At 54.7% G+C, this 20,587-nt stretch overlaps 9 protein-coding genes across 9 annotated transcripts; 6 read left to right on the top strand and 3 right to left on the bottom strand.

Moving 5' to 3' along the window:
* Positions 1 to 221: 221 nt before the first annotated feature.
* BO97DRAFT_360269 (ATP dependent DNA ligase domain protein) lies at positions 222 to 3,371 on the top strand (the record flags this gene model as incomplete). The annotated part of the gene is made up of 2 exons (XM_025692351.1): positions 222 to 1,372; positions 1,424 to 3,371. Coding segments are annotated over 2 exons (3,099 nt in total), but the record flags the coding sequence as incomplete, so codon positions are not given.
* Positions 3,372 to 3,704: 333 nt separating this feature from the next.
* On the bottom strand, positions 3,705 to 5,921 carry BO97DRAFT_381864 (anaphase promoting complex subunit CDC23; the record flags this gene model as incomplete). Its single annotated transcript, XM_025693269.1, has 4 exons — positions 3,705 to 4,747; positions 4,799 to 4,982; positions 5,036 to 5,753; positions 5,818 to 5,921. The coding sequence occupies 4 exons, from the start codon at positions 5,919 to 5,921 to the stop codon at positions 3,705 to 3,707; spliced, it is 2,049 nt and encodes a 682-aa protein (XP_025555974.1).
* Positions 5,922 to 6,530: 609 nt separating this feature from the next.
* erg20 (bifunctional (2E,6E)-farnesyl diphosphate synthase/dimethylallyltranstransferase) lies at positions 6,531 to 7,658 on the top strand (the record flags this gene model as incomplete). The annotated part of the gene is made up of 2 exons (XM_025696132.1): positions 6,531 to 6,650; positions 6,735 to 7,658. 2 exons carry the CDS (start codon positions 6,531 to 6,533, stop codon positions 7,656 to 7,658), a joined length of 1,044 nt encoding a protein of 347 aa, XP_025555973.1.
* Positions 7,659 to 8,091: 433 nt separating this feature from the next.
* On the top strand, positions 8,092 to 10,562 carry BO97DRAFT_402441 (arylsulfotransferase family protein). The gene is made up of 2 exons (XM_025694505.1): positions 8,092 to 8,903; positions 8,965 to 10,562. The coding sequence occupies exons 1-2, from the start codon at positions 8,499 to 8,501 to the stop codon at positions 10,456 to 10,458; spliced, it is 1,899 nt and encodes a 632-aa protein (XP_025555972.1). The 5' UTR covers positions 8,092 to 8,498; the 3' UTR covers positions 10,459 to 10,562.
* Positions 10,563 to 10,667: 105 nt separating this feature from the next.
* Positions 10,668 to 12,387, bottom strand: BO97DRAFT_402440 (NMT1/THI5 family protein). Its single transcript, XM_025694504.1, has 4 exons — positions 11,959 to 12,387; positions 11,719 to 11,890; positions 11,513 to 11,662; positions 10,668 to 11,461 (listed from the first exon to the last, which is right to left on the bottom strand). Exons 1-4 carry the CDS (start codon positions 11,991 to 11,993, stop codon positions 10,793 to 10,795), a joined length of 1,026 nt encoding a protein of 341 aa, XP_025555971.1. The 5' UTR covers positions 11,994 to 12,387; the 3' UTR covers positions 10,668 to 10,792.
* Positions 12,388 to 13,192: 805 nt separating this feature from the next.
* On the bottom strand, positions 13,193 to 15,508 carry BO97DRAFT_420207 (glycogen [starch] synthase; the record flags this gene model as incomplete). Its single annotated transcript, XM_025696634.1, has 4 exons — positions 13,193 to 13,310; positions 13,373 to 13,568; positions 13,625 to 14,987; positions 15,044 to 15,508. The coding sequence occupies 4 exons, from the start codon at positions 15,506 to 15,508 to the stop codon at positions 13,193 to 13,195; spliced, it is 2,142 nt and encodes a 713-aa protein (XP_025555970.1).
* A 1,708-nt stretch (positions 15,509 to 17,216) lies between these two features.
* On the top strand, positions 17,217 to 18,143 carry BO97DRAFT_76044 (uncharacterized protein). Its single transcript, XM_025701046.1, has one exon. The coding sequence runs from the start codon at positions 17,429 to 17,431 to the stop codon at positions 17,987 to 17,989; it is 561 nt and encodes a 186-aa protein (XP_025555969.1). The 5' UTR covers positions 17,217 to 17,428; the 3' UTR covers positions 17,990 to 18,143.
* A 143-nt stretch (positions 18,144 to 18,286) lies between these two features.
* On the top strand, positions 18,287 to 18,817 carry BO97DRAFT_402437 (uncharacterized protein). The gene has a single exon (XM_025694503.1). The coding sequence runs from the start codon at positions 18,497 to 18,499 to the stop codon at positions 18,716 to 18,718; it is 222 nt and encodes a 73-aa protein (XP_025555968.1). The 5' UTR covers positions 18,287 to 18,496; the 3' UTR covers positions 18,719 to 18,817.
* A 1,394-nt stretch (positions 18,818 to 20,211) lies between these two features.
* On the top strand, positions 20,212 to 20,545 carry BO97DRAFT_420205 (uncharacterized protein; the record flags this gene model as incomplete). The annotated part of the gene is made up of 2 exons (XM_025696633.1): positions 20,212 to 20,304; positions 20,369 to 20,545. 2 exons carry the CDS (start codon positions 20,212 to 20,214, stop codon positions 20,543 to 20,545), a joined length of 270 nt encoding a protein of 89 aa, XP_025555967.1.
* Between the last annotated feature and the right edge of the window lie 42 nt (positions 20,546 to 20,587).

The following is a 20,587-nucleotide window of genomic DNA, read 5'->3' as shown; positions in this document are numbered from 1 at the left end:
CCCCTGCAGGCTGGTGGGCTCTTCCCCGACCTTTTTCAGACTCCTGTCTTAAAATCAGGTTCAATTTAGAGGCCACCATAGCTCTTGGGCCGTCAATCCTCCTTGTCCCGATGTGCAGTCCGTATTCGTCAAGTTTCAGCATCTTGAGTAAGCGGTGCCTCGATGCTGGAAGCGGTAGACGCGTCCGGCACTCCCAGCGCGCCCTCTGCCCGGTCTAATTGATGGGTTTCAAGTTCACTCATCTGTGCGATTTGCTTTCCTCTCTGGAAGACAACAGGATTCTGAAGGCTACGCATGAGGCGAGAGCTTTCAATCCCGACGTGCGAGCTGTGACCCGATGGTTCGCTCAACATGGGAAACAAATCCGTGGCAATGGTACTGATCTTCTCGCCTTGTTGTCCTGCATGTTTCCGGAGAGAAGGTCAGACAGGGTATACTGGCTGCAGGAATCCTCACTGGCAAGGATAATAGCGCGATGTCTACTCCTTGGCTCTTCTCGACGAGAAGAGCTCGAGCGCTGGCGTGTCGCTGGAGGTGTCGATCTCGGACAATGCGTGGAGAATGTTATGCGACAGGCTGAGAATGGCCTTGTTCACGGCCGTGAGGTAACTGTAGAGGAGATTGATTCTGCATTGAACAGCATTGCTGCCCGTTGCAGATTCTCTGCTCCCCGAGTGCGAAAGCAGCATACTGCGGTTGATGTCGAGCAGGCCCTGGGTTCGCTCTACAAGCGACTGACGAGTAGAGACGCAAAATGGCTAACACGAATGATACTCAAAAGCTATTTTCCGGTCATGTTTCCTCTCCCGTCGACTCTGCGGAGCTTTCACTTTCTTCTTCCTCCTCTCCTTCTCTTCCAGGACACATTCGAGGGCGCTCTCAGCATGCTTCGTTCAGACCCAATAAGCCATTTCCCACCACATCCAGAGCCTGGGTTGGCCAAGGACCTGGCATATCTGGCGTTACAACACCTTAAACCTCGGACCGGTGTAAAAATCGGTCGACCGGATTACTATAAGGCTCGGAGCATCAAGCACTGCTGTCGCATGATCAATCATCGTCGAATGAGTATTGAAAGAAAGTATGATGGCGAGTACTGTCAGATTCATATCGACCTGGCGCTACACCCTAATTCCATTCAGATATTCTCTAAGAGTGGTAAAGACTCAACTGTGGATCGGGCAGGTATTCATCAAGTCATAAGAGATTCCTTGAAGATAGGGACACCTGGGTGCAAGGTTTCCCATCGATGCATACTGGAAGGCGAACTACTCGTGTGGAGTGACAAACACGGCAAGATCATGGATTTTCACAAGTTGCGTAAATTGATATCTCGGTCCGGCACCTTCATTGGTACTGAGAGCGATTCCCCGTGAGTCAAACAGAGGCTATAACCCAGGATTCCGTTTCTAATCGCAGCCAGACCGCAATCCCATGAGCATTTAATGATAGTTTTCTTTGATATCTTGCTTCTGGACGACAATATATGTCTGAAGCGGCCGCATCGGGAACGACGCCTAATTCTCAGAGACACCATACAAGTGATCCCTGGGCGTGCAGATATCGCTGAGCAACAAGTAATCGATTTCTCACGACATGACGGTCAATCTCGTCTAGAAAGCATTTTCTCTGCCGGAATCGCACAGCGGTGGGAGGGTTTTGTACTCAAAGGGTGTGAAGACCCTTACTTTACCATCTTCTCCAGCCACGAGAATAACACGTCCGGCCGCTGGATCAAGCTGAAAAAGGATTACATACCGGGGTTGGGCGATACCCTTGACCTCGCAATAATCGGCGCCAGGTACAATACCCAAGATGCTACAGCTCTTCACCAAGTTAAGAAATTGCTTTGGACCGAGTTCTATATCGGCTGTCTCACAAACAAAGATGCTGTTTTGCAATTCAATGTCTCCCCCAAATTCAAGGTTGTGGACGTCATTAACCGCAACTGCATGAGCTTAAAGAACATGCAAATACTGAATCAGTTCGGCGAGTTCTGTGCTTGCAAACCCGAATCAGGCCACGGGTTCTCGATTCAATATGGGGCCAATGTCACGTCCAGAATGGAAGCTGTGTTTAAGACGCCTTTCGTTGTTGAGGTATTGGGCAGTGGCTTCGAAAAGCCATCTAACGCCGGGTATTTCACGCTTCGCTTCCCAAGGATCACCAAGATTCACTGGGACAGGGCTTTTGAGGATGCAGCTTCATACGCTGAGCTACAGCAACTAGCCGAGGACGCCCGGGCTGCTCCTTCAGATGACCTGGACGAAGAGAGAAACGAATGGTCCAAGCGTGTAAAACTTGGTCCTGGATCAGCACATTATGTGGTAAACCGATCCGGAAGCATCTCTTCAACTCAAAATTCTACATTGAGGTCAGGAACCGACACCACCGCTGCAATTTCTTCGAGTGAGACTTCAAGTATTGCATCACCGGTTTCTAGAATCTTGCGAAGGCCAAACACGCCGGCCAGATCATACAATGATCCGAAGCTTCCGACCAACCGTACAATACCCATATACACTGATGGGGCTGTCGAGCGAGTCTCATCAACTTCAGACTATGCTTTTCAGCAAAATCCTTTGACCGATAATGAGAACCTCTCGGCTCATACCTCCCGCCAACGAGAATATGCAAACCAGATCATCGATGCTACACAAGCAGGGAAGCCGGACCCTCAGCATCGTGAGCTCGGTACAGTCAAGAGTCGAGCCCGCGCCGAGGCCGTCGAAGCCGGACAGTGCAGCAGCTCATCTCAAGCAAAGCGCAGAACTAGCTACGCCAAACCAATAGAAAGAACCCAGAAACTCAACAATTCCATCGCATTTCCACTCATGCAATTTCCCGTATACATTACCTCAACGTTGAGCCCCGAAAAACAAGCCGAGAAACCCCACCAATCGCTTGACGCCTTTCTAGATACCCTGACGATACACAACACCAAGACCAATGTATCGTCTCCGAGCATTGGACTCGTCATCCTCGCCGGCAGCAAATCCGCATTAGGAAAACTCCTCTTCGACCTGAGCAAACGCATCACCCAAGCCCTGCAATCCAGAAGCACAAGACTCCCTACAGCCGGCAAGATCTTCATCCTCGACCGAAGTGTCCTGAACCTCGACGACGCGAGGCTCCGCCTCCGTCAAACCTGGGAATCGATCGGCCGACGGGACTTCTACGCGTGCGTGAAGTGGGATCTCAACGGCCCTGGGACGATTGCTTCGAAACCACTGATTCATGCAGGCTCGAAGACCCTTATTGAGTGTCAGCGCGGATGTGCGGAGGATCGTGGGCGGATCGCACACCGAAATACCGAGCCCAAGGCCACGATCAGCTTCAACAGACGTGAGATGCTTCTGCTGGGCGAGTTGTTCCCGTTCACGGTGGGGTAATCCGTAGGTGCATCAGGGGGGTGAGGTTTTATTCTTTCCGTTCTATCACGCCCGTCTCGTTTTTGTGTGCCGGTGCCACACTTCTGGTCACCTTGTATAGTGGATGCGTGATGCAATGAGCATCGAGGCCTCTTTGTTGTCTTCTACACCTGGTCTTTTTAATTGCACAGCGTTATATAATAGACGAGTGACCGAAATACAGGTCCTTGGCAAGTTGGTATACATATTTAGAAGAGATACAATACAGCCTAACTTTCCATATAAAAACGCCTGGCTAATTCGAAAGGCACGAGGCACTGAACCGCGGATGTCTCAACCGCCCTCCCTTCTAGCACGAACATCCCTCATCAAAGCCTTCGCCTCCTCAACCTCCACGCCATCCTGACACAACTCGCCCGCCAACTGATCTGCGCGATCCAAGTCGCCGCCCCGAAGCGCCCACCGGGCGAGCCATAGCCGCGCCTTGGACGTGGTCGCAGTGACTCCCGTGCCGTGCCAGGTATCCTCCTCTTCTTCGTCCCTGGTCGACGATTTGCGCGCGCGTCGCGAGCTCGACGGGACATCGGTCCCGGATTGATCATCGTCGTTCTCGTTGTCGGAAGAGGCGTCTTCCTCGTCCTGGACCACCTGCCCTGACTCCTGCCGCAGGGTGAGTTCCATATACGTGGCGGCTTCCTCCTCGTCGCCCAGGCGTTCATAGAGGGTGGCGATCTGGTGAAGGGTTTCGGGGTCGAGGATCTTGCGTGCGGGGCCACCGCCCATGCCGCTGACCTGGGAGACATCCTCCGCGTAGTATGAGCCAGCAACAAGGGCCCGTTTCAGAGCCTTGATGCTCTGTTCGATGCGACCCATCTTCGCATAGCACGATCCCACAGCTTGCCACATCTTGGGGTCATAGGGACGCAGAGCGGCGGCGCGCTGGTAGTAGAACAGAGCATAAAACGACATGTCGAGGACTTCGTACGCTTGGCCTAATCCGTACCAGGCTCGGTAGTCTTTACGGTTCACATCCACGGCTCGGCGGTAGGATTCGATCGCGGCGTGTGTGTTTTTCATCTCGATGTATTCGTGGCCCATCAGGGTCCATGCAGACAGAAAATTTCGGTCGAGGGTCAGGGCGCGGCGGAAGTACATCACTGCTTTCTCGTGCTCGGATTTGAGGGAGTAATAGTTTCCTACTACGCAGCAGGTCTCGGGACGGAACTTGTCGGTCGCTGTTGCGACTTGCGCAACGAAGGCTAGCTGTGGGCGCTCGCCCATCACATAGAGAATGTTTGAATAGTGGTCTAGACTGTCGAGACGGTGGGGTGAGGTGATGAGTATGTCTGTGAATATATGTGATGCTGCTTCGAAATCTGTGATAACGGTTAGTCTCGGTGCGGATAGGCTCATGCAGACGATGTCACCTTTCGAGTGGTAGTAGAGGAGCGCTCTCTGCGTCTTGAGAAACGCGCTTGTGGGGAAGATTGTCTCCAGCTCGGAGAGAGCCTGATAAGTATCATCGGTGGCTTGATATAGTTCCTGGCTGCAGTAGACATGGAAAATGAGGGTCATGATGTTCTGTGGGAGAAGATCGACGACTTGTTTCAGCTGCAAGCCACCATTAGCGACCAACATGTCTGATGTTGCTGACGTATACGTACGTCTTCCGTGCTGGCCAGTAGGTCATTCAGTTCCTGCCATGAGCCCCAGTGGAATGGGTTTAAGTGCACGCTTCGAATCAACCATTTTTTGGCCTCATCCTCGTTCCGTCCCTTGAGGAGTATCACGGCGTACAGGTATTCCAACCAGCCCTGATTCCTACTTTCCAGCCCCTTCTCCCGTCGCTCGGCGAACCAGCCTTCTAGCCCTCGAGCCAGATCTGGCAATTCTCGATTGACCGTGGAGCCGCTATCAGCAGGACCCAGTACCATCTCCGTCTCCTCATCCTTGCGCTTCTCGCCTGCCAGGTATTTGGCATACAAGGCCAGGAAGAGAGATTTCTGGCTGAGCCTGGGGTATGGATTCCTGGTCACACCGTGTTCTTTTGACCCGGAGAACGGAGACGCCTTAGATTTACCTTTTTGCGGAGTCAACGACTGTCGATGTTTCGGGTTCGGCGACGCCGTCGCGAGAGGGATGGGAGATATAGTCGGGGGTAGGAAGACCGCCGCACAGCGGTCGTATTCGCGGGTGTCGAAGTATGACTTCGCAAGGAGAAATTTGTAAGACTCCTGCGCCTCGAGCGCAGCTTCTAAGGGATCTTGGGTTCGGAGGTAGGGATTCTGCGGAGTCGGCGGAGCATCGGGGAGGTCCATGGGCGAGTCGGGGTCTGTATCATATTGGTCAACGGGGACGAGCGAATCGAGCATCTCTGCAGCCCTACAAACGTCTGTCAGCTTTCCTACATGGTAGAGCTTGTGGAGAAGTCAGTTCGCGACAGTACCATTTGGCTGATTGGTAGAGACATCGTTCGGAGCACTTGATCGCCGCATCTTCGAGGCGGAACTTCAGCTCCTTGATATTTTCGTCTGTAAATTGAGCAGCCATCTAGCGGTCAGTCTCCTGCGCGCGAACGCAGATATATTGGTTGATGTATTGCGCGATTCGTCAAGAGATTTTGAGAAGGCTTCTGGCTTTCAGTAATGCGCAAGGGCCATTGCACGATACGAGCCTGATTGAGCGTCGGACCGCTTGATGGGGTCCGCGGTGAAAAGGTGGAAGCAATTGACACGCGTCCGAATAGCCACGTCGGCTGTAAATGGCTGGAGATAAAATAGAGAGTCGACAATCACGCGATAACAGCTTCCAGAAGGTCAAATGCTTGTACAACAACAAAGATACAGTAACTATGCGGCCGGAGCTGGAGTTTCCTGTTTGGGGGTGTTGTGACAAACAGGACAAACAGCGGGGCTCACCGCGCCAAATCAATAAAATATGGGCGGGATCGGATTGGATTGGATTGGACTTTGCCGGGCCTGCAGTGGCATTATTATTGATCGATCTTTAGCCTGCCCCGTCCTCTTTGTTCCCCTCCCCCCGGCGCCCCCCCACTAACTATTGTTCGGCCATTGTTGACCTTCCTCTCTCTCTCTCTTTTACTTCTCCTACGCTCCTCTCTTCGCTCTCCCTGCCTCTTGTGTTTGTTCTCATCGCAACATGGCTTCCACCACCAGCCGTGCCTCGTTCGAGGCTATCTTCCCCGCAATTCGTGAGGATCTCCTGAACTCTGCGAAGCAGTACAACCTGCCTCAGAATGCGCTCGAGTGGTTCGAAAAGGTAAGTCGCACGCGAGCAACGCCCCTTATCCATTCTAGAAGACGCGAGACTGACGAATACCCTCTCTCTCGTTACAATGCATAGAACCTCGATGTCAACGTCCCCGGTGGAAAACTCAACCGCGGTCTTTCCGTCCCCGATACCGGTCTGGCTCTCCTGAAGCAGCCCCTGAGCGACGAGCAGTTCAAGCACCTGAGCATGCTCGGCTGGCTCACGGAGCTGCTCCAGGCGTTCTTCCTGGTCAGCGACGACATCATGGACAGCTCGATCACGCGCCGCGGCCAGCCCTGCTGGTACCGACACCCCGGCGTGGGCCTGGTCGCCATTAACGACGCCTTCCTGCTCGAGTCGGGCATCTACATCATCCTGAAGAAGCACTTCCGCTCGCACCCCGCCTACATCGACCTCGTCGAGCTCTTCCACGAGATTACCTACCAGACCGAACTGGGCCAGCTGTGCGATCTGATCACCGCCCCCGAGGACAACGTCAACCTCGACAACTTCTCCATGGAGAAGTACATGTTCATCGTCACCTACAAGACAGCCTACTACAGCTTCTACCTGCCCGTGGCCCTGGCCCTGCACTACCTCCAGCTCGCGACCCCCGAGAACCTCCGCCAGGCCCACGACATCCTCATCCCGCTGGGCCAGTACTTCCAGGTCCAGGATGACTACCTCGACGCCTACGGCGACCCGGCCGTCATCGGCAAGATCGGCACCGACATCCAGGACAACAAGTGCTCGTGGCTGGTCAACCAGGCCATCCAGCGGTGCACGGCGGAGCAGCGCAAGGTCCTCGATGCTGCGTACGGTCGCAAGGACGGCGAGCAGGAGGCCAAGGTCAAGGCTCTGTACAAGGAGCTCGACCTGGAGAAGGTCTACAAGGAATACGAGGAGAAGGTCGTGGGCGAGCTTCGCACCAAGATCGACAGCATCAACGAGGCGGAGGGCTTGAAGAAGGAGGTGTTCGAGGCCTTCCTGTCCAAAATCTACAAGCGTAGCAAGTAAACGCTCGGATGACCGATACCGATTCCCTTTGTATTTATCGCGTCTCATCCGTCTCTCTGTTAAATAGTGCATACATACCCCCCTTCTGAGATAGATTATCTGGACTACCAGACGAAAATACAGCATACATTGAGTACTTAGCATTCGGTTTTGAACCCAACATAATGCCACGTGGTCAGCAGCTGACAGGACCGACCTTCCCTGATGAGGTCTAAAAACCGGGGATTCGATCCCTGCACTTGCACCAAGGGGGGGGGACTTCACAAACAGCCCGGTACCGACAAGCACCGACTGGCATACGCTAATCCCAGAAACCCCCACCAATTCAACAAACACTCCCATTCAATTGAGGGGCGCGCAAAAAGCAAATATAGATGTCCGAGAATCCAACCCTCAACCCACGAATCGTATCCCGACGTGAGCAGGGAGGATATTTTTATCCACAGGATTCGTCATCGCCTGTCCCGACCAGGTAATCAAGAGACGAGTCAGGCCCGTTGCTCAGCCAAAGGCGTCCGTCCACCCACCCCTCGCGTTTACGAGCATTGTCGACAATTACAGTACTCGTACTCCTACTTAATGCTCTCAGCTATCGATACCTCCGGCGAGAGGGTGGGCCCGGGGCACAGTGGATCTTCCGCCGTCGTGATGGAGATCATATATCCGCAGGCTACCTTTTCTTTTCTCGGTCAGGGAGGGAGCGTCATGGGCTTCTTTCCTTGATGATGCGACTTCATATAAGACTATGGCAATCGCTCTCTTGAAGGGCAAGCTCTCTTGAATGCGCAGCGACGCGACTAGATCCCAACACATGTCCCGCAAGCACGACAAGCCCGCACCATGACGCCAGTCCGGCTCCTCATTCTCGTCGTGGCGACAGTCCTCCTGGCATCGACACGCGCAGACGAAGGGCCATACTTTCAATCGCAGCTGTACGAGCAAGGCCGCATGGGGTCGTGGCCGACGGAACAGTTCCGGTCGACGACGACGGTAGGGCTGGCCGTCAACTGGGTGCAGGAGAGCGCGCGCTGCAAGGACGGACAGTACTACCTGCTGGCGCCACGCGGGGACAGCGTGCACCGGCCGGGGCCCATGATCCTCGACCAGCACGGCCACCTGGTCTGGACCAAGGAGTACGGGCAGACCTACAACCTCAACGTCCAGCGCTACCGTGGCCGCGACTATCTGACCTTCTGGGCTGGCAGCGACGCCGATGTCGGCCATGGTCGCGGCACTTACTACATGGTACGTTTTCCCCTTGCATGGAAGCGAAGCCGGTATACTGACAACCCGCGCCCCGGTGCAGCTCGACTCCTCCTACAACGAAGCGTACAAGATCTCCGCCGCGGGCGGCCTGTCGGGCGACCTGCACGAATTCCACATCACCCGCGACGACACGGCCCTGCTCACCAGCTACGACCTGCGGCGCGCGGACCTGTCCGCCGTGGAAGACGGGCCGACGGCCGGCTGGATCTGGGAGAGCACGTTCCAGGAGGTGGACATCGCGACGGGGACGCTGCGGTTCGAGTGGCACGCGTCGGAGCACATCGGGTTCGAGGAGGTGGAGCGCGGGCGCGAAGGCAACGGGGGGTCGCGCGAGACCGCCTGGGACTTCTTCCACATCAACAGCGTGGACAAGGATCAGACAGGCAACTACCTGATCTCGAGCCGGTACACGAGCAGCCTGACCTACATCTCCGGAGTCACAGGCGCCGTGCTATGGCGCCTAGGCGGACGCCGCAACGACTTCACGGACCTCTCGCCCGACGGCGGCCGGGCCGCCACAAACTTCACCTGGCAGCACCACGCGCGCTTCCGCGACAACGACACAGCCATCACGCTGTTCGACAACGGGTCGCGCGGCGCCGGCGCCCCCTCCCTCCCGAGCCGTGGGCTATACCTGGACCTGAACCAAGCGAACCGCACCGTCCGCCTCCGCCACGTCTACACCACCCCCGACGAGAATCTAAGCAGCCAGTCGCAGGGCTCACTGCAGGTGACAGCCAGCGGCACCGTCCTGGTAGGGTATGGCTGGAATCCAGCCTGGACGGAGTTCTCGGTAAACGGCGTCCCGCTCTGCACCGTCCACTTCGGTCCCCTGCGTGAATTCGGTACAGGTAATATCCTCTCCTACCGCGTCTTCAAGCACCCCTGGCGCGGCCATCCCACCACCCGCCCCGCCTTCGAGGTCTACAGCTACCGCGCCGCCGCTAGCTGGAACGGCGCCACGGACGTCGTCTCCTGGTTACTCGAGGGCACCGATGATCCCTCCTCCGGGGATCAGACAGCGTTAGCCCTCATCCCCAAATCCGGCTTCGAGACCCCCATCCCCGTCCCCCAGGGCGCCCGCGCCCGCTATCTCCGCGTCGTGGCTCTAAATGCCACCGGCCATGTGCTCGGGACGTCCAAGCTGGCGCGCTGGGATCCGCTTGCTGAGGAAGCGGTGGTGGTTTCTGGGGATGAGGAGGAGGATGGAGACGGTCTGGGGACTCTAGTGCTGGAGTCGTCCTTTTCGATGGTGCTTGGGTTTGGGTTGTGTGTGGTTGTGCTGGTGGCGGGTTACTTGTTCTTCTGGCGGGTGAGGGGGCGAGGTGCTCTGCGGAGAGGTGGAGATTGGGAACACGGGGAGTTTCTGCTTCTGCGGCTTTTGGATGGGGTGGAGGGTGAGGATGGTGATGATGCTCATGCTGATGCTGATGGGGAGGCTGGGTTGGAGGATGTGACTTTGTTGGGGAGGCGCGGATCAGGGGCTCGTTTGGGACTCGGAAGGGTAAGTGGTTATCGAGGTGGGAGAGGGTGACTGGCGGAGAGGTGGTAACCATAGGGTTGGTTGTAGATAAGCTTGCGTGTGTTGCCAATTCCAACAGGTTTGGTATTGGTTTCTGTATATATGATGGTCTTGGGTTTATATGATAAATTTACCCTTATCAGATTCCATTTTATTTCGATGGACGTGCCATGTCTACGACTGTAGAATCTCACGCTACGCAGTTATGTGGAAAGGGTAAAGGCAGATGATAAGTATTCAGTCACTTATAGAAACGAGTGCATGGCTAACGTGTCCCTTCCGAATCCGCGAGCCTCATCAACCCAACCTGAATCGTTGTCCAAGCTGTAACCCTTAAGCAAGCAGCTCAGGCAGAGGCCACCTGCAACCGCCGGAATCCGCCCTGGTCAGCCACCTCCTTCTGCAGCTCGGCCATGCGCTTCTGGTCGCCCAGCGGATCAGTGGAGTCGGCATCCAGCTCCCAGGACAGGAACTCGTTGGTGTAGTTCGCCTGGAAGTCCGCGTCCAAGATGCCCAGCCGCTTACCGTAGTTGGTGACCTTGTTCCAGTCGCGGTGGACGTTCTTGAGGTCGCGGCTGAAGTACGCGAACGACCGCTCAAAGATCTGCCGGTTGACGGCGGTGCCCATGATGGGCTTCATCGCGACGTACTCCTCGAACGCCTGGCGCGGCTCCGCGAGGACGTACTCGGTTGCACGCTTGACGGCCTTCATGAACTTGCGGACGCGGTCGCCGTTGGCGGCCAGGAACGCGTCGTTGGCGATGTACAGGATCGAGCAGAAGCAGCAGCAGCCGAGCTCCGCGAGCTGGTCGATCCGCAGCATCTGCACGTCGGTGCGCGGCCGGTTCTGGCCCGCCAGCCAGTCGGCGAGCTCGACCATCTGCACATTCTCGAGACCGATCCCGGCGTCGATCGTGCCCTCGATGATCGCTTTGGTCACGTTCATGCCGCAGCGGACGGCGGTGTAGTCGTCCGCCGTCATGCCGTAGTATTTGGTCAGCTCGTCGATTTGGATCTACGGTTGCGGTCAGCGCGGGCTAGATCAGACATGGTGTAGTGTGCTTACCTTGCCGAATTCACCGACATAGCCGATGCGCTTGCCCTTCAGGGAGCGGAAATCCTCGGTGATGCCGCTGCCCTTGAGGTAGATGACTCCAGTGAAGGGCTCGTCAAGAAGGGAGCCGATGGAGGTCACAGGGAAGTTGCGAGCTTTGGCCTAACCCTCATCATTAGTGATCCGTCTTGAACGTTGTCGATCAGGGGAGCACGTACAGCCAGAGTGTGGATCATGGCCTTGAAACCCATGTCGACCTTGCCGCTGCCGATGATCTCGGTGACATCGGAGGGGTCATTGGGCTCGAGCAGGGCAACTTTGAGGCCCTCCTCCTTGAAGAAGCCTTTGCTCTGCGCGAGGTAAAGGGGGGCGTGGTACGGGGTCGCGTGCCTTGAAACACAAAATTCAGCACAGCTCTATGAGAAGCGAGATTTCTTGTCAGAAGTATCACTGCATACCAGTTGGTCAGGAAGGTGATCTTGTCAGTCGACATCTTGGCACAGAGTTCAAGTCAAGATCAAAGTACTGGACGTTGTCAGCAACGGGGAGACAGAGCTCCCCTTTCCATTATACGATCCCAGGGGTATGGAATAATCAGTGCCACGCATGTCCTTTCGCTAGTATTATCTAGATCAAGTTATGACAGTATTATCTCAGAACGACCGAGCTCCTGCCCTCACCACTGGGGAAGCGTTGAGGACCGAAGCTCGAGTCGAACACCTGTCATGCGCGAGCAGTGACTGCCATCATACTAGTACGATACCTTGATCCATCTGAACCCCTAGCGAGAAGACCCGGGTGGTCATCCTGATTGCGTGGCCTCATCGTGAGTCGTACCGGACGAGAGTGTGCGGTGTGATTGAACGAGTTGGTAGTGAAGAGCAATTGGTAGTCAGAAGGTTGAAAGGAAGAAGAGGAAGAAGTGGAAGTAGAAGAGGGGAAGAGGGGAAGAGGGGAAGAAGGGCACGGAAGTTATAGGTAACAAACAGAGGGCGGGGAAAGGTAGGAAACCTGCCAGGTGCCACGGAGAGACGCGGAACCCCCACCACGACTTCGACTTCCTAGGTAAGTTCCTAATTTCCTACCCTCTCACCGAAATGCGCGATTATTCGTTTCCAGGATGCTTCTCAAAGTCTAATTGGGCTGAGTGTCAAGAATCCTTGATCGTGTTAATCCTCTCGCAGCTCCCCGCTCCGAAGACCCGCTCTCGCAGTCCTACTAAATGACCCAAACATCTTAGCGTGATGTCGAGTACAATCACTGCTGTGGCCTCCGGTCTCGGACCACCCTGCTCCTGCTTTCTATCTCTACCCCAGAAAAAAGGTTCTGTTATGGACAGAGTGGTTCATTGCATTCGAGTATCTGACCTCCAATCGGCTAAGTGACTGCGGAGTAGAGAGGATGTACAAACGAGGCATGCGGAAGAAGATGGAGCATACAAATATTAAAGCAGGGAGTGAAGAACCAAGCTGAAAATGGCCAGACCGCAGAGGCAGTCCAGCCTATAATGCCACACTGCGGACGGAACGATGCGCTTTATTCAGGACATACAAGAGGGAAGGGTCGACAATAGTCAAAAACTGCAAGCATGCATGGACAAGAGGACGGGCAGGAAATGCAGCAACTACATATTGAGATGTTTCACATGAAAGAATAGTGATATCTGGGGCGGCGGCGGAGGTGGACAGCTACTCATGAATCACCGTTCAGCGACAGCCGGTCGAGCGGGGAAGCAGGCCGATCGGTGGATTTCTTCGTGCGGAGAGTGAGAGGGAAGTAATGGTCATCCGGCTCTTCTTCTTCGCTGGTTCTGTGCGTTCAGGATCGATCAGCAACTGCATCCTCCTCAATTGGTATCAGGCCTATACTTACGGGAGTCGCCAGGCGACATAGTCCTCCGTGCTGAGGCCCTCCTTGACTTCCTGGATGGAAGCAAAGTCTCCCGGAGTCATCATGCCCGAACGGTCTCGGGGAGAGCCAGGAACCGAGAGAGGGCGCGAGATCTTTTGTTCTGTGCCGCCAATGATATCGTAGACATCGTCACCGGTTCCAAATGACGAGGGGTAGGCTGTGTATCCTGATCAGCATCTGGTATCTAAGCATCAGGGAGCAGAATATCCATACCTCTCCGCAAAGCAAGCTGTCGGGCCTTGACATATTCCAGACCCATGCGCTTCCAATCCAACAGATCGCTCAGTCTCTCAGTCCGGTTTCTCTGGTTGATGCGTTGCCGCCGGCTCTTCTGCGTAAAGTTGAACATAAAGTCCGTGAGCTGGTTCACCGAGTCATCCACCCCCTTCATTCGGCGGTCCACAATATAGATACCGTAGTCAGACGAGTTTTCGATCAATTCCTCCATGTAGCAACCGAAACCAGAAAGGTTCGTGGTAATGCTGGGCACACCCATCACCGTACATTCGGCGGGAGTGTATCCCCAGGGCTCATAGTAGGAGGGGAAGACTCCGAGATGGGTCCCGCGCACGAAGTCATCATAGTCAAGCGGGAGCACCGGGTTGGAGGAGTTCAGGAACTCGGGATGGAAGACGACTTTGACCCGGTCCGACGAGTGGTTGAACATTTGCACCCGACGGATCTGGTTCAGAATCGGATCTTCATGGTCGTTGACCATGTTGTGGGTAACAATCGGGGGAAGTCCGTGGCGTTTCATGGCGAACAGCCGCCGGCGCAGGAGAACGCGATCTTGACTCGTAATCAAGTCCTTCTCGTCCGGCATGTTGTCGCCCTCCTTCCATGCCAGGGAGCGCTCATACATCCGCTTCCCGATGCCCTGTTCGATGTTGTGAATTGTCTCCCGAAGCGACTTCACGACGGCTTGGCCTTTCAGCGACTCCACGGTGAGTGAGGAGGTCTGGGCAGGCATGATGATAAATGCGACGACCGTTGTCTTCGACCCGCTGGCCTTGAGACGGTGGTTGAGTCGTGCGAGACCCTCGATGAACATGTCCACACCTTTGTTGCGGAATTCATAGCGACCGGCGGTGAATACATACAGCGTGTTGTCGAGGTCGAAGTCGTTGTGGCCGTAGAAATGTCCACGAACAAAGTCGTTGATCTTCTCCTTGGATTGCGAGTGCAGGTTCTGGAACTCGTGGACCGCGGAGAACTTCTTCACATTCAGTCCGTTCGGTAGCACACCATCGGGCTTCCGCTTCAATAAGTGCTCACTCTCAAAGGCGGTGATGTGGGAGACGGTCGTGAAGACATCGGCCGTATGTGCAGCAGCTCGCTCGATACAGTATCGGTGGTAGATGCCGCGCTTACCAGCCTCTGCATCGACGTCAAAGTGCTGCAGGTTGTTGTAGAAGTCGACCGACCCCGCACATAGGTAGCGACCGAGCAATGTGGCGTGGGTGGTGAAGATCGTGGTTAAATCCATATGGCGCCGCTTGGTCAAGGGGAGGGCAACTCCAGCGAGCCATTCATGGAAATGCGCCACGACTGCTTTGCGACGCTCGTGCGCAATGAACTAAGCCGCCTGGTTAGCACTCTGATCCGATACGTCTTGCGGTTGCTCTCACGTACTTCACCCAGGAACCATGCCACCAAGTAGCCGAAGACAATGGTCTCATTTGTCTCGGTGTCTCCCGCGGGAGAAGGAATACCGGCGGTATTCCACAGGTCGCCTTTCCACTCGTCCAAGTACTTGTATCCGGTCGATGTGTCAATCAGCAGCACACGGGGAGCGCCTTCAATCAGCCAGCGACCATAGACAATCTCGATGCCACGTTCCTTCATGGACTGGATCGTTTCGACCAGTCGAGGGTTGGAGGGCGTCAGCTCCTCGACTTCGACCGCTGCGGACGCGCGGTTGAGCGGGCCGATCAGTGTGTATCGTTCACCATACTCGGCCGTGGTCACTGGAGCTTTGGACTTGAGGACGGAGTAGATACCTCCCACGCGGTTGGCGACTTCTGTTGCAATCTCAAAAAGCAAGTGGTTGCGAACATCTCGCTTGGGAGGATCTTGACCATTCTCTTCGCTTGCCATTGTGTGCTGCGACAGCTGTGTGGTGCAGTCGAACGGGTGCGGAAGAAGCTCCAAAGATAAGTAGTGGAGAGAGTGTGGAGCTACCGACAAAGAGAAGTGGACGATGAGCTACTTCTACTCACGTCAACACTCTTTTTTAGGTATGGAGGAATAGGGAAATTTGGAGGAGGAAAAAAAGGGGAAGAAAGATAAAGACGTCAGGAAGCAAAGAAAGAAGAGAGAAAAGAAAGAAAGGAAATCCCCAACGTGGTGGTGGTGGTGGTGGTGACGGTGACGTGCGGGGACGAAATTCAAGGTGGGTGGCGGGGAAACAGAAGAGAAGGGAGAGAGAAACAGGCTGGAGGAGGATACTTGTTACTAGGCTAGTCAAGTAAGTAGTACCCGTAGGAAGGAGGCATAGTAAAGGTACATCCAGACAGGGACGGAGTTCAAGGTCGAATACGGAGTTCGCAACCGCCAACTTGAACTCCTCATTTCCCTTGATTCCACCTCTTCTTCTTCCTTCTTCCTCTCCTCCTCTCCCTTCGCGTCTTTGCGTTACTAGGGACAATTTAAAACACTCCAGCGCACGTCCGCAGGGAGGGGAAATTTTTAGCTTGGTTTTCTTCGATTCCCTTGCCCTTTTTGCCCTTTCTCGAGAGGCATTGTCTCTGTCTTGCTCACCGGGGCAGGCTGGGGCTAGCGACTGGCGTTGCACGGACTCATCCCCGGTTCTGGTCTCGGCCTTGGAAGAGGATTCTCCCCCGGTTGGTCCCGTCAATTGCAGAATCATCCGACCAGATGATGATCCGTGAGAAGCGTTGGAACCAAACCACTCCACTGAATGCTCTCACTTACGTTACTCAAAGGTGGTGCCGCCATCTGCGAGGTTTACGTTTTGTTGCCTCCCTTCCCGACAGGGATCCCCGTCCACCACACAGAAACACACAAGCACACAAGCACACAAGCACACAAGCATACAAGGGGGAGATGAGGGAGGGTGCACAGGGGAGTTGTCATTAGAGTGACGCAGAGGGCAACGATTTCCGCCATGAGAGAGGGGTTGTGAGATCCTCCATCAATGAGTTTTGCCCCTTAGCAATTGTAACGGTGGTGTCGTTCCCTTTTTTTGATTTTTTTTTTCTTAAATTATGATTCGTTTCCCCTCTTCTTCCATAGCAAAGAGTAACTAGTCTACTGGGACGAGTAGAAAAATGAATGGACCAAACTTTGTCTCCGCTTGGCTCCGTCGCCCGGATTAGGAAAAAACCTGGGCAAATCTGGGCAAATCTGGGGAAAGCTGCCTGGACTCTGACGTCATCGGTCATAACTGCTCGTTCCTCGCTTGCCAATCGTGCCGCTGGATGGTTTTTTATCTGATGCAGAACAGCCACCCTCGTGCTGCAAATCCTGACGGCACCCATGCGTCTACTGTATACTCCCTTCTTCCGACGAAGCGGAACAATGGCTTTCGTGGTCGCCAGTTTGCTCAATTGACCACAGTTGACCACAATTGACCACAATTGAGTTCACTATGATCCAGTTCCAACTCACCCCCTCCGAAACTCGCTCTTACCGCTCCCTCGAGGATCTACGGTAACAGGACTCTTAACGATGGCATTGCTCCTCAGCAGGATGTGCTGGAAATGTCCTGCACGGTATCTCTCATCCATTGTCAAGTGGTTTGCGTGGTAGGCGCTGTCTCATGGGTGATTTGGATCCCCCAACGTTCCCACGGCGGTCGCCTCGTTCTCCGCCTTCGACCTCACCTGACCTGAATGGTGTACTAGTGGCTTGAGTGTTCCCTCTGCCTTTCAATTCAAACGCAACCTTTCTCGAGAGAGAGAGACTGTCAACCCCACTGTGGATCGCCATAAACTGCGCACTACCGTTGTTCGAGCCAACCTCCGACTACACAATCTACTATCAGTCAGAGCCACCATGGTTTTGGAGCAAGCCCAGAGACAGGTTCGGGGGCTGATATCGAAGTCGAACTGTCGAACGCCCTGGAGGCTACTGCAAGGGCTCTGGAAGTCCCTCCAGAAGTCTAGCGACCTCCCCGATACCCACCCAGAAGTCAAGCAAACACTCCCTTGTGCCTCGCCAGATGCCCAAGCTATCAACTACAACGGGATTTCGGGCCTTGTCGCTGGCGACTACATGCACGCACCGCCGCAGAAACTCTTCGTCGTCAATCCGGACCCTGAGTCCGAGCCCACGGACAGTATCCGCGCGCTACGACCGTTCCTCTCGTCGGCGATGCGGTCAACCTCGTATACCCACTCGCATACGTCCGCACGAAGCATCCGTGCCGAGAGTCGTCTGCCGAGTGTCGATCCCCGAACTTCATCGTCTGCGTCGCGAGAGAGTACACTATCGTTCGAGTTAGCCAGCGAGGAAGTCGAGCTCTTTTACCATATAATTTTCAACGGGTTACGGGCCCAAGTTAGCCGCAGACGTGTACCTCAGGCGCTAGGCTCTCTGAATGACAGGTGTGGATAGGTTAGGGCGGATTGGCGCATTATGAATCGAAGTTGGGCCGGTGTGTTTTTTGTGGGTGGGTTGCATTAGTTTGGCTTTGGTTCTTGTCACGTTGTCAGATACCCTTGCATACTTGAGTTTTAAGCTCCACTTTCCAATGGATGCATTTACCAGATTCGTGTTCAAGTAAAGTCTCGGCCAGCTCCAGACCATGGCCGTGGAAAGGCCACAGACCATCTCCGCGGCGGTATTATCCTGATGCGCCTCCGCACTCATCGATCTGAAGTGCTTGGTCACAAACACGCTCCAACCCTTTCATCTCGACCTCGTTACCCACCTCATTCGAAGACATTGTAAGCTGATCTCGCACGTCGCCCGCATGTCTCGCCAACTTGACCTTTAGGGAAATCGGCTTAACGGATTTACTTACCTTACTCCAAAGCCACCAGTTACCCAAGAACTCAGACCCCTCTCCGCACGCCCGTAAACAAAGCAATCAAAGTAAACGTCCCCGCCAACTTCAACACCATGGCCAAAGAGACATCTCTCCCTCATCGCCTCGTCGTTATTTGTTTGCTGCTCGTCTATCTACTAATTTGTCGTTCTGGCCAACGCCGCGATCGGCCCCGCATGAGCCATCTCCGCAATGGCTCCATCCGTTATCGCTCCAGACCTTACTCTACTTACTGCACACTTACTAGACTAGTATACACCAAGACCATACCTCATCTACTCGATCCATCAAGTTAGGTAAGTGAGTGACACGAAGCCCAAGCCTTGGCCTTGGCTTTTCCCCTCGCTCCTCCATCGCAAGAAACCAACCCGACCGAGACCGGGGTGGTACCCGACCCGTTCGTTCGTTACGCTTGTCCGCCCGCAAGCCGTTTGCGGCTAGCTGTACCGTTTACCTACCTACCTAGTGAAACGAAGTTCATTTGTTACTTAGGTCTAATCGCCGATAAATCCCGGCTTGCGACGGTCAGGCGAAGTGTACTGGTCGGGGTCGGAGCCGGGGCGCTTCTGCTCAGCAGGCTTTGATGCCGAGGGGATGCGGGAAGTGGAGCCCGGGGGTTGGTCGCGTGAATTGCTCCGGGGGGGATGACTTGGGGCCGAATGGGTTTCGAAGCGATTGAGGGGGTTGGAGGGGGTTTGAAGGGATGGGGTGATGGGCTCGAGGGGAAGTTGTTGAGGAGATCGGGTTGGCTTGGGTTGGGTTGTTGGAGATATTTCTTGTTGGAGGGAGAGATAGGACTGGTCTGTGAGGTGGGGGAATATGAGGAATGGTATTTGAATGCGTTCTTAGGTTTTCCTCGTAATGATAGGATCTTCCGCGATGGTTGGATTTGATGATATATTGAATATGGGAAGGAGAGAGAAGGGTAGAGCTAGAGATGGTGTTGTTAAACTATGCCAGGTGGTGAAGACTGGTGGGATGCTTTTGTGGTAAACTGGCTCACCAACTGGTCAAAGCTGGCTGGAGTCTAACAGAGTCTGGACCCGAGAAACAGTTTGTCTGGTTTGTCAGTCTGTGCACTAATTCGACAAACTTGCGCTCTTTCAATTGTTTGCTCTACATTGTAGATGCATCACAGCCATTGAGCCGATGCAACACTTCTATCTACCGTCCAATTGATTACCAGTGCTACTCAGGTCCAAATCCATATCTCACCCAGATCAATGACTGCTCCAATTGAAGGAATCAATGTAACCCGGCCGAGTTCTCGCATCCACGGGAAACCCGATGGACGGACTCCCGCTCTAAATCCGTAACCCGCACGCACACTTCCACCTCGTCAACCCGCACGCGACGACAGCAAGCAGCAAATCTCTACCTCAATTGCATCGCAAGTAGAGTCACGTTTCACGATCCCTCCTACCCCTCGCCGATCACTACCGCGTCCGATGCGCAGCGAAGAGAATGGAAGGAGGGCAGACGAGTGTACCTGATCTGAGCCAAGCTCATGAAGTCATTGGTGGGGACGGATGACTTCATGATGCTGTCAGCACTTTCCAGTCTGTCTCTCAGATCGATGAACACATCACCACCACGCAACACATATAAGAACCGTTCTTTCTCCGATTCTATAGCTTCTCAGACTATCACAAGACCATCAAAGCACAAGACAACTACATCAACCTCAAACTACAGTAAGTCAGCCACGACTAAATTTCTAGATTTGAAGCACCAACTAACCAACAATCCCAGCACCTTTCACCTTCTACCACTTACAAACCACACCAAAATGCCTCGCGGAGCTGAATACGACGACGGTGTCCCCCACAGCGACAACGCTGTTGAGGCCGGCCAGACCAAGGTTCACGGCACCAACCCCGACGTAAGTGGCCAACCGTCGCGCTCCCTTTACCACCACCGGTATAGATTCTAACCATGACCCCCAGAATGACACCCTCAACCGCGCCCAGCGCACTGCGCCCCTCCCCGACGCCTCCCACGGCAGCGGCCTGCACAGCGCCCAGGGCTCCGCCGGTCCCACCCAGTCCGGCAGCGGCAAGGGCGACCATGACCCCAAGACCCTCGGCGAGCAGAAGGGTACCGGTGCTCTGCCCGGCCAGTAAACCGCCACGATGTCACGTTTTCTCTGTTTAATGCATCTATTC

This window comes from Aspergillus homomorphus (genome assembly GCF_003184865.1).
Source record: "Aspergillus homomorphus CBS 101889 unplaced genomic scaffold BO97scaffold_2, whole genome shotgun sequence".
In the NCBI taxonomy this organism is placed as follows: Eukaryota; Fungi; Ascomycota; class Eurotiomycetes; order Eurotiales; family Aspergillaceae; genus Aspergillus; species Aspergillus homomorphus.
The sequence above is the reverse complement of the archived record's forward strand: the minus strand, read 5'-3'. Positions and strand labels throughout refer to the sequence as shown.

What these genes read in the sequence shown, in the direction of transcription:
- BO97DRAFT_402441 (XM_025694505.1), top strand. Translation starts at nt 8,499, where the DNA reads ATGACGCCAGTCCGGCTCCTCATTCTCGTCGTGGCGACAGTCCTCCTG. An exon ending in GTCGCGGCACTTACTACATG is followed by an intron (nt 8,904 to 8,964) that starts GTACGTTTTCCC and finishes GCCCCGGTGCAG; the next exon opens with CTCGACTCCTCCTACAACGA.
- BO97DRAFT_402440 (XM_025694504.1), bottom strand. Translation starts at nt 11,993, where the DNA reads ATGTCGACTGACAAGATCACCTTCCTGACCAACTG. An exon ending in CCATGATCCACACTCTGGCT is followed by an intron (nt 11,663 to 11,718) that starts GTACGTGCTCCC and finishes GATGAGGGTTAG; the next exon opens with GCCAAAGCTCGCAACTTCCC. An exon ending in ATGTCGGTGAATTCGGCAAG is followed by an intron (nt 11,462 to 11,512) that starts GTAAGCACACTA and finishes CCGCAACCGTAG; the next exon opens with ATCCAAATCGACGAGCTGAC.
- BO97DRAFT_76044 (XM_025701046.1), top strand. Translation starts at nt 17,429, where the DNA reads ATGGTTTTGGAGCAAGCCCAGAGACAGGTTCGGGGGCTGATATCGAAG.
- BO97DRAFT_402437 (XM_025694503.1), top strand. Translation starts at nt 18,497, where the DNA reads ATGGCCAAAGAGACATCTCTCCCTCATCGCCTCGTCGTTATTTGTTTG.